The following is a 9,122-nucleotide window of genomic DNA, read 5'->3' on the forward strand; positions in this document are numbered from 1 at the left end:
CAGCCCCCCCCGGTCCACCAGGGGCCAAGAAGGAAGCCAGGAAGGACTGCAGACAGGCTGAGGAACGAAGTACCCATCCCTACCTCATCAAAGACTTTATTGACAAATTTCACTTTCACAATTAGCTGTTGGACAGGAGGGAGGACGGCCAAGGACCCGCAGGCTGAGGCTGCGGTGCTGTCAGGACTCTCCCTGCCTGTTCCTTGGGTGAGCTGAGCAAGCAGCTCTCCCCGCTCTCGGGAAGGCAGCAGTGGTGTCAGGCACTCTATGGGGACTACCGGGAAGGGTCGGTTGGGGCAGCCACAGGAGCAGGCAGCACATCACCAGGCGCTGACACTGCAGACGGCTTCAGCGTGGAAGTCTGCAGCTACTGCAGTGCTTTGGAGGGTCACGGACGCTCCTGGGACCAAGCCCCAGCTGGCTGGCTCCTCAGCTCTTCTTCTTCTTCAGCATCTCCATGTACATGCGGAGGGACTTCTGGATGGACTCTTTGGAGATGAAGCTGATGAAGTTCTGAACGTCTTCTTCCCGGTGAGCCACCAGGCGGTCCAGCACTGCCTTCCTCATCATGGTCTTGGTGAGCTGACGGGCATGGTCTGTGGAGAGGAGAGCGAGGCTGGGGGGCACGCACGGCCCCCAGTGTTACCAACCACCTCTCGGCCCCTGTCACCACGGGCTGGGACCTCCAAAGCAGAGGCAGCGCACACCGAAGGGCTGGCGGGGTCTTTAAACCAGCAGGGAAAGGTGTAAGAACAACCTGCCTGGAAGCTGAACTGGATACATTCTCATGCAATAAATTGTGAACTCTATCCCTTGGTGGGGAAATGGCTGATCTGGGACAAATTACAGAGCGAGCTGTGCACCCTCCTTCTCTTTGCGCCCTCTAGAGCCCAGCCTGCACCCAAATTCCAGTCGCTGGGCTCAGGACAGCAGGAACTGAACAAAATCCTGTTACCTCAAACTGCTCTGGCTCCGAGCTCTCCCAGCCCAGACCCCTTTGACCTCTGGCAAGACATTCTGTTCATGCCAAGCATGCCATACAAAAGCCAGCAACATCGTCCCCACCAGCTGCAGGCTCTGGGCTCTGATCCCTGCTGCAGCCTGCACAATTCAGCAGGGGTACGGAGATGGTGCTGGAGCAGCGCTGGGTGCTGGAGCCAAGGCCTCGAGCACACATCTACCTGCTCATGCACTGCGTGCAACAATGCAGACACAAATCTGTCACACTGCACGAGCTGCAAACACATTGCACATGTTGCAAACAGGAGTGTGGCAACAGGAACCGTGAAACGAGGGTGAAATCCCACATACTGAGAACCCAAAATGGCTTTAGCACCTTCGTGGGTATCTTCACCCGGACAAACTCTTGTTGGCTCTGATTTTGGGCTCTGCAGAAGGACCTGCATGGTGCCTCCTGGAAGCCACAGGAGAGCACAGCAGAGACACGTTCCCCAGTCTCAGGGGCTGAGGACCAACTGGTTTCACCCTAACACCAAGACAGCAGGGCCAGAGATGTTTAGGGACCCTCTTCCAAAACCAGGACAGTTAAGTGACAGTCCTGGGGCCTGCCCCTTTCTGCCCAGTTCCAGTCAGATTTCTATAGAATGAACCACCAAGGGTGACACGAAGCTGCACCCAACTGCAGCACCTCAGAGGAGGCACACAATGGGATAAAACAAACCCAACCGTGGCCCGTGGAGAGCCCTCTCCTGGCCCAGGAGCCATGGAGCAGCCCACACGTGCACGTGGTGTTTGCATTCAGTCTGCCCTAACGCCCCCAGCTCCACCTCAGCTGTGGGAGCGCTCAGATCCACACCGCTCCTCCGACGGGCAGGCTGGCAGCCACCCAGGCACCCCCACCCTTTTCCCTCAGCTCTGCAGGATTTTCCTCTCCCTCCAGCAGAGCAGGATTAGCTCACACGCTGGGTTAACACCCCCGCTGCCAAACGCAGGGATCCAGCCTGAATCTGGAGCTCAGGCACCTCCGGCTCGGCTCAGCAGTGCTGGCACAGCGAGCTGAGCTGGAGGCAAGTGCCCTGCGCACCCAGCAGAGCGTCCTGCTGTGTGCCAAGCACATCCCTCACAGCCCAAGGCTGCTTGGACTGCTTTGCTGAGCTTTCCTACCTCCCAGCCACGTACACCTCCAGTTCCAACAGATACACAGCTCCCACCCTCAATGCCTGGCCCTCCTACACGGGTCAAATCCCCGCTTCTGCATTCGCTCACTGCCCAGGAGGTGCCTCCCTTACCGGGAAGAGCCAGCCACTTCTGCATAACAGCCGTGGCCCTGTCCTTCAGCTTCTCCTCTGGCACCAGCTCGTCCACGAGGCCAATCCTGTGGGCCTCAGGTGCAGGGTGGAGGGAGCCCAGCTGGAGGGAGCTTTCAGCAACTCGGTGTCCCACAACGTTGACAAAGGTGTCCTTAAACCTAGAAGAGATGGGAAGAAAAGCTTTTGCAGGTACACGCCCTGTAGCCACAGAGAAGCGCACTCCCAGTCCGAGCGTGACCACAGAGATCTCCCAGCACTGGTTTTAGGGCTGACCGAGGAGTCAGGACTGAGATCCGTGTAGGTGGAGGCTGCAAACAGGGTGTCAGAACGTCCCACAGCCTGAAAACTTCTCGGATACTTACAGGACAGGACAAAGAACTGAGGTACCACACGGGCTGCAGCTGCCACTACCTGAACACTCTGTTGGGAAGGACACACAGAACTACATCTCAGCGGCCAGTTAAAGCTTATTAAAAAACCCTGTGAACTCTTTCTGGAGACCCACTCATGACAACAGAAGCGAAAGACACTGGCCTACCAGAAGGGAGCCACAATGCCCAGCTGGGCTTCGTTCAGGCCAATGCTGAATTTGGGGTTCTCTGCCATGATTCTGTAGTCACACGTCAAGGCAATGAGGCAGCCTCCGGCCGGACTGGACCCCTGGCAAGGAGAAGGAAGGAGTGAGTCTAGGTCAGCCCCCGTGCTCTAGCTACAAATGTCCGCGTGCCCCTTTTCTCCAGGGCAGGGAAGCCGTACAGTGACAGAGCTGCCATGGCCAGAGCAAATGTTCCCCCTCCCCAAGATTTCAGCCACCTGATTTAAAACAGCCACTAGAGAAAATTTCTGATATGCTTACCAGAATTTATCTTTTTTTTTTTTCTTTCTCCCTAACACTCTGTTTCTTGCATTCCACAGCCTGGAAATCTAATTAATTGATCTATTCCCACTGAGCTTTGCTCTTCAGTTTACAGACTCCTGCAGAGAAAGTGTTACTTCCACTTGCAAACACTGCAGTGGAGATGTCGTATGGCATCTTCTTATGATTTTGTAACCCTCAATGCCACAGAAATGTTTCTGCGCAAGGTCTTTGTAACACCATCCATCTGTAAAGCTCCCATTTCAGCCGTGACTCAGGGATGGCTTAGCCCTGCATAGGATGCCTGTGGGATGCTGGTCAGAGACCCAGCCACCTTCACAGGCAGCCTGCTGGCAGACAGAACCACGAGCTGCCAAAGCACTCGTGGTTTTCACTGCACTGAAAAATGGAAACAAAGCGTGTGGGTAATGTGTCCATGGAGCACTTCTCTGCTGGCCAAGAGCTATCGCTGGAGGAGCAAAAGCCAGTGAAAAAAGGACTAACGACATACTCCACCACCCAGGGTCCAAAGCACCACTGCCCAAAGGGCCGAGGATAATTCTCTGCACCACTGCACAGCTCCCTCCCCATCTCCTCCCCTCCAGCAGCACAACAGCCAGACAAACAACCCTGGGCAGCTCCGACGAGCCTCTTTTGCGAGAAAGCAGATGGTGTGCACGTGACAGGCGTCCTTTGGACTCCTCCTGCCCTGACTGCTGGGCCCCTCTGGTTCTCACCAGCCCCTGATGCCCCCCTGGGCTTTACCACTGGCCTACAGCCCTCCTCCTGGCTCCCCAGCATGCAGGGTGGGCTTCCAGATGGGTTCCTGGGGCCGGGAATGGCTCTTGCTGCAAAAAGCACTGCTGTGCCAAGGACATCAGGGTCCGAGCCCCCCAGACACGAGTGCTGTGCAAGCTCTCCAACACCACCGAGGCGCTGCTACACACGCAGCGTACCCAGAGCCAAACCTACCGCCACGTCCTGCCGGTATCCCGGGCATCCCAACGCTGTGTTTCAGCACTGGCAAGCCTGATTTTTTGGCTGTCCCTGCCCGCACCCCACAAACAAGCCCAGCAAGCGACAGGCCACGCGGGGCAGCTAGGAAGGCAGGTGTAAAGGACTTGCATTGACTGCAGCGACTGTCACCATGTTGGAGCTGTACAGCCGGAGCCACATCTCCTGCACGGCCCTCCAGAACTCAGCGTAGTGCTCCGTGCTCTTCCCACACATCTCGGTGATGTCCAGGCCAGACGAGAAGATTTTGGGGACAGCCTGAAATCAGGAAAACACAAACAGGACCAAGATTAGCATTTAACCCTCTACACCCTGGCAGCCTGTGGAAGGAGGATGCTCTAGTTAAGCCTAACAGGGCCTTTTGGGGTTCTGAAGCAATCTCCCCAATGCTCCTGTGGCCTGGATCATTACACCACCACGTCCTGCAGGGCTGGGATTCTTTGCTTGCACCAAGACTTTTCATCGTCAAAGCCCCTGTGTGGGTCCAGCAGCCACGCAGCACAAAATTTGCCCCGTCCCATTCCCGGGCATGACCTCGTACCCACATCACATCTGAAAATACGTTCTGGCTTCCCCAGCACCTCCTGGGCAGCTCAAGAGATCTCAGAGGATTTGTCACGTTTGCAGATTAGCAGCTTTGACTTTAATGCCAAACGACAATACTTTGTTGTTATTCTTGCAGGAGAAAAGGCCAGAGAGGAAACACCCGTTGGCCTTTCAAGCATCCCTTGCCCCTGCTCCCAGAGCCGATTAAAGCTGCTTCCTGCTCCTCCGATGCCAGGGACCGGGGAGCCAGGAGGCCAACCACGAGCAAGGGAAGGGCACCCGTGGCTGCCAAGTTGCCCCGCAGCTCGCACTGCAATCGCGGGGCAGCACGTACGGATGTGAGGATCACGCCCCGGCAGGCCCGGTCGTTCTCCAGCTTCTCCAGGCTTATGCAAAACTCGGTGAGGAAGTCCAGGCTGAGGCTGTTAACTGGAGGGCTCTTGAACTTCATCGTAGCTACACCTGTGCCATGGTAAACACAGAGACATCAGAAACCCCTTGCCACGGCGGCACGCACCACGCGTTCACCTGTCTTGCCCGAGACAGGTGCTTCAGCTGCCTTCCTTTCCCACTTTCCCCACCCCGTACCTTTTCAACCCTCTTCTCTACAAAGCCCCCAGAGCCCTGGGGCCAAGGGCAGGGCCCCTGTACCCGGATCTGCCCACAAGCCCAGCTCAGCCAGCATGAGCCCGCAGCCGTCCCAGTGGTGGCCGTGCCACGGATCCCAAGCCAGCCACCTACCTTCAGGGTGTCCCCACCCTGCTGCTCCCTCCTCCTCTGCTCATGGGGACGGGGCCAGGCCACCGGGGGGACAACGCTCGGGCACGGGACCCCACGGCAGGCACCGCACGGTGTCACCCGGGGGCTGTGGGGGGCTCCCGGCCGCACCGAGCACCCACCACCCGTGACACCCCCGTCCCCAGCCCTGCTCCCCACGGTGCTGCCCGGTGCCATGAGCCGTACCTGCACTCTCGTCCAGCTCCACCAGGATCTTGTTGTTGCTGAAGGCGCGGCGCTGGGCGGGCAGGGGGCTGGGGGGCAGCCGGGGGGCTCTGCCCCATGCCTGGCTGAGGGGCAGCACGCCTGGGGGTGGCGGTGGGGTGAGGTGAGGGGGGGCTGCACCCCATGGAGCTGCTGCTTGGGGGGGCAGCGGGACACCGAGAGGGGTGGTGGGGTGGCAATGGGGGGGGACACGGGGGGGTATGGGGACACGGGGTACAGCGATGGGGGGGGTATGGGGAGGGTGGGGGGCACAGGGTATGGGGATATGGGGGGTGTGGGGGGCACGGGGATATGGGGGGCACGGAGATATGGGGGGACGGGGGTGGGACGGGGGGCACAGGGGGTGTAGGGGACACCGGGGGGCACCGGGGGGCACGGGGACCCGGGGTGGGGACACCGCGACGCGCAGAGTGGGGTGAAGGGGACCCCCGGGGGGCTGTGGCGAGGCCGCCCCCACCCCATCCCCGCGGGCAGGGCAGGGCAGGGCAGGGCAGGCCCCGCCCCGCTGTGCCCCGCTGTGCCCCCCACCTGTCCGCGCCATGCAGCGGCCGAGGCCCGGAGCCGCCATTTCCAGCCCGAGGGGTCAAGGGGACGCGGCGGGGCCTGGGGATGGGGCCGCCCCGATAAGCCACCCCCCCTCCGTTAGGCCACGCCCCCTGCTCAGGGTTAGGGGTGATGGTGGTGGTTGGGGCTGGTTGGACCCGGTGACCTTGGGGATCCTTCCCAGCCTTAATGATTCTGTGATCCCATGGGCCTGCACCACCCTGCACCATCCCGTCCTGTCCCGCACTGCCCCGCTCTGTCCTGCCCTGCCCTGCCCTGCCGGCCCTGCCCCGCTCCGGTTCTCCCAGCGGGACGGCCATGCTGGGGCAGCTGGCAGGGAGCAGCTCCCGGGGCTGGCCTCGGCAGCAGCGCCTGTGAACCTCATCACCGGCTGCCCTGGGGCCAAGTCTGGGGCCGGCCGTGCTGTGTGGGCAGATGGTGTCCGGCAGCAGCATGGCGGGGACGGTGCTGCCCCTCTGCCTGCTCCTGCTCCTGCTCCTCCATGGTGGCCGGCCCGAGACACCAGGACCCGCAGCCCGCGCTGGTCCTGTGCTCCGGCGGCTGCGGGTGCTGGAGGAGCAGGTGGGTGCCTGGGGGGGCTGCGGCATCGCATGTCCCTGGGGGGAGGATGCCCCAGCAGGATGGACGTGGGCTCATCCAGCAGGGCGGCTGCTTCACCCCGCTCCCTTGCAGTTTCGCCGTTTCCAGGAGGTGACACTGAGCCATCTCCAGAGCATCGCCAGGAACTACAACATCTCCTACAACATCGACAGGCGGTTTCAGGTGCTGGCAGAGCAGGCGGAGGCGGCCGACGCAGCCCGGGCTGTCCTGGGTGCCGAGCTGGCCCGCCTGGCTGCTGCTGGCCGGCGGCTGCACCGCAGGGTGAAGCGGCTGGAGGGGGCGGTGGGTGCCCTGACCCCCCAGCACCACCTCCTCACTCGCCCTGAGGCTGGTGCTGAGCCACACAGCCTGTGGGACATGGTCCACACCCAGCAAGAGCCACGGGGCTCCGTGCCCCCCAGCACTGCCAGCACTCAGCCTCTGAAGGCAAGGCAGTGGCCGCAGGAGGAAGGGCACCGGCTGCTGGTGGAGACTGGGACCACTGGGGTGCCCATGGAGGACATGGAGTCCCTTCGTGACGCCCAGGCTGTCACAGCGGTGCTGTCTGTCACGGGCCCCCAGGAGCAGCTGGGGACAGGTAGGTGCTGGCCCCAGAGGGGTGAGAATGTGTGTGTGTGTGTGGGGGGGTGTTCAAGCCCCAGTGCTGGCAGGAGGCAGAGCTCTGTGCCCTTTAGCTCAATTTTAAAACAGGACTGCACTCAGATCCTGCAGCGGGAGTTACAGAGGTTGCATGGCCCCTGCTGGAGCACCAGGGACGTTTGTCCTTGCAGCCCTGGCTGAGCGCTGCTGTCCCTCCCCAGCCTGCGGCGTGGGCTCCGTGCTGCTCTTCCCCAGCGCCTCCTCCAGCAGCGCGGCCATCCTGCGGCCAGGGCTCCCCACGGGGCTGTGGGCGCTGTCGCTCTGCACCTGGGTGCTCACCCCGGCCCCCCGCCTCGGCACCGTCCTGTCCTATGCCAGCGAGGATGGGGACAGCAAGGTGGCCGTGCACAGCCAGGACAAGGACCCTGGATCCGTGCGTTTCGTCATCGGGGACACGGCGTTTCGGGAGCTCCCGGTGACACCGCTCCTGGATGGCAAATGGCACCACCTCTGCCTCTCCTGGTCCTCCCGCTGGGGCCAGTACCGCTTCTACGTGGACAGGAGGCTGCTGGCCGCCGGCTCTGGCTTCCAGCAGGGCTATGAAATTCCCGCTGGTGGCTCGCTGGTGCTAGGCCAGCTGCAGGGTCACATCAGAGCGGGATTCAGCCCCACGGGAGCCTTTGTGGGCCGGCTGGCTGGCTTGGCCCTCTGGAGCCGGGCTCTCCTGCCTGGGGAGGTGGCCAGCATGGCAACTGGCCGGGGGCTGCCCCGCAGGCCCCTCCTGACGCTGGCCAATGCCTCCCTGCAGGGTGAGGTGCAGAGGGTGGCGTGCACCTGCCTCCAGCACTGCCCGTGAGGAGCCCGGCAGCTCTCTGGGTGCTGGGGCACCAGGCAGCGGGCAGCCTCGTGTTGTATCCCCTGGGAAGTTGCGGGCTGGTTTGGGGTGCTGGGGGCACCAGGCAGAGGTACCCCCGCACCCCTTCCCTCCCTGCTGGCTGCCTGCACAGCTGCTGCCCCGGGCAGGGCACACCACCAGCCCCAGGGCACGGTGCGTGCTGAGGCAGGGCACGGGAGCTGGGCAGCCAGGGAACGCAGAATCCCATTTTTAGGGGTCCTCCTCCCCACGGTGATGTCTGGTGACGCCGCTGTGCCTGCCCTGAGCACCTGAGGGACGCAGCTGAGCACCGCCAGCACCGCTCTCACCCGGGGGGGCTCTGAGGCACGGGGCTGAGGGAGGAGGCAGCCATGCGGGGGCCTGCTCCTGGCTGCAGGAGCACGTGCAGCCCTATCACTCCTAATAAAACGCTCCGGGCAGAGAGGAGACCTCAGTTATCGGTGGTTTTGGTGGTCTCGCTCTGTGTGGTACCGCTCGGTGACGCCTCCAGCCCTGGTGGGCACAGCGCCTGGGGACATGAGAGTGCGTGGGGGTGGGCAGGCCGTGGCACGCTGTGTTTCTGGGTGGTTTTGCACTCTTTGGCCTCCCCGCAGGCTGGCTCCTGCCCAGCACCTGCCCCTGTCCCACCCAGCGGGGCTCGGGGCTCGGTCACCCGCTCGTGCTGGCCGCGTGCCCCCTGCCCGCAGCTTTTCCCACTGAGTCAGGCGGTGGGGGAGGCATGGAAACACCCGTGACCGTGTCTGTGACCGAGCCTGTGGGGTGAGGGGCACCCTGCAGCCACCCGCTGCCTGCACAG

General features: G+C 62.2%; 2 protein-coding genes across 3 annotated transcripts; one reads left to right on the forward strand and one right to left on the reverse strand.

Moving 5' to 3' along the window:
* Positions 1 to 80: 80 nt before the first annotated feature.
* Positions 81 to 6,348, reverse strand: ECI1 (enoyl-CoA delta isomerase 1). The gene is made up of 7 exons (XM_068699567.1): positions 6,217 to 6,348; positions 5,650 to 5,769; positions 5,021 to 5,148; positions 4,252 to 4,398; positions 2,809 to 2,930; positions 2,250 to 2,428; positions 81 to 596 (listed from the first exon to the last, which is right to left on the reverse strand). Exons 1-7 carry the CDS (start codon positions 6,254 to 6,256, stop codon positions 430 to 432), a joined length of 903 nt encoding a protein of 300 aa, XP_068555668.1. The 5' UTR covers positions 6,257 to 6,348; the 3' UTR covers positions 81 to 429.
* Positions 6,339 to 8,887, forward strand: PTX4 (pentraxin 4). 2 transcript variants are annotated; one of them, XM_068699548.1, is made up of 3 exons: positions 6,343 to 6,813; positions 6,925 to 7,429; positions 7,653 to 8,883. In XM_068699548.1, exons 1-3 carry the CDS (start codon positions 6,667 to 6,669, stop codon positions 8,285 to 8,287), a joined length of 1,287 nt encoding a protein of 428 aa, XP_068555649.1. In that variant the 5' UTR covers positions 6,343 to 6,666; the 3' UTR covers positions 8,288 to 8,883. The 2 variants fall into 2 exon arrangements, with proteins under 2 accessions (XP_068555648.1, XP_068555649.1); XM_068699547.1 differs by having other exon boundaries at positions 6,339 to 7,429; positions 7,653 to 8,887.
* Positions 8,888 to 9,122: the final 235 nt, after the last annotated feature.

The sequence above is a fragment of the Anas acuta genome, chromosome 15 (assembly GCF_963932015.1).
Source record: "Anas acuta chromosome 15, bAnaAcu1.1, whole genome shotgun sequence".
NCBI lineage: Eukaryota > Metazoa > Chordata > Aves > Anseriformes > Anatidae > Anas > Anas acuta.

Excerpts from the sequence above, each read along its gene's own strand:
- PTX4 (XM_068699547.1), top strand. The coding sequence starts at position 6,667 with ATGGTGTCCGGCAGCAGCATGGCGGGGACGGTGCTGCCCCTCTGCCTG. Across the intron at positions 7,430-7,652 it reads CCAGGAGCAGCTGGGGACAG|CCTGCGGCGTGGGCTCCGTG; the intron begins GTAGGTGCTGGC and ends GTCCCTCCCCAG.
- ECI1 (XM_068699567.1), bottom strand. The coding sequence starts at position 6,256 with ATGGCGGCTCCGGGCCTCGGCCGCTGCATGGCGCGGACAG. Across the intron at positions 5,770-6,216 it reads CCGCTGCATGGCGCGGACAG|GCGTGCTGCCCCTCAGCCAG; the intron begins GTGGGGGGCACA and ends CGCCACCCCCAG. Across the intron at positions 4,399-5,020 it reads GGGGCGTGATCCTCACATCC|GCTGTCCCCAAAATCTTCTC; the intron begins GTACGTGCTGCC and ends TCCTGATTTCAG.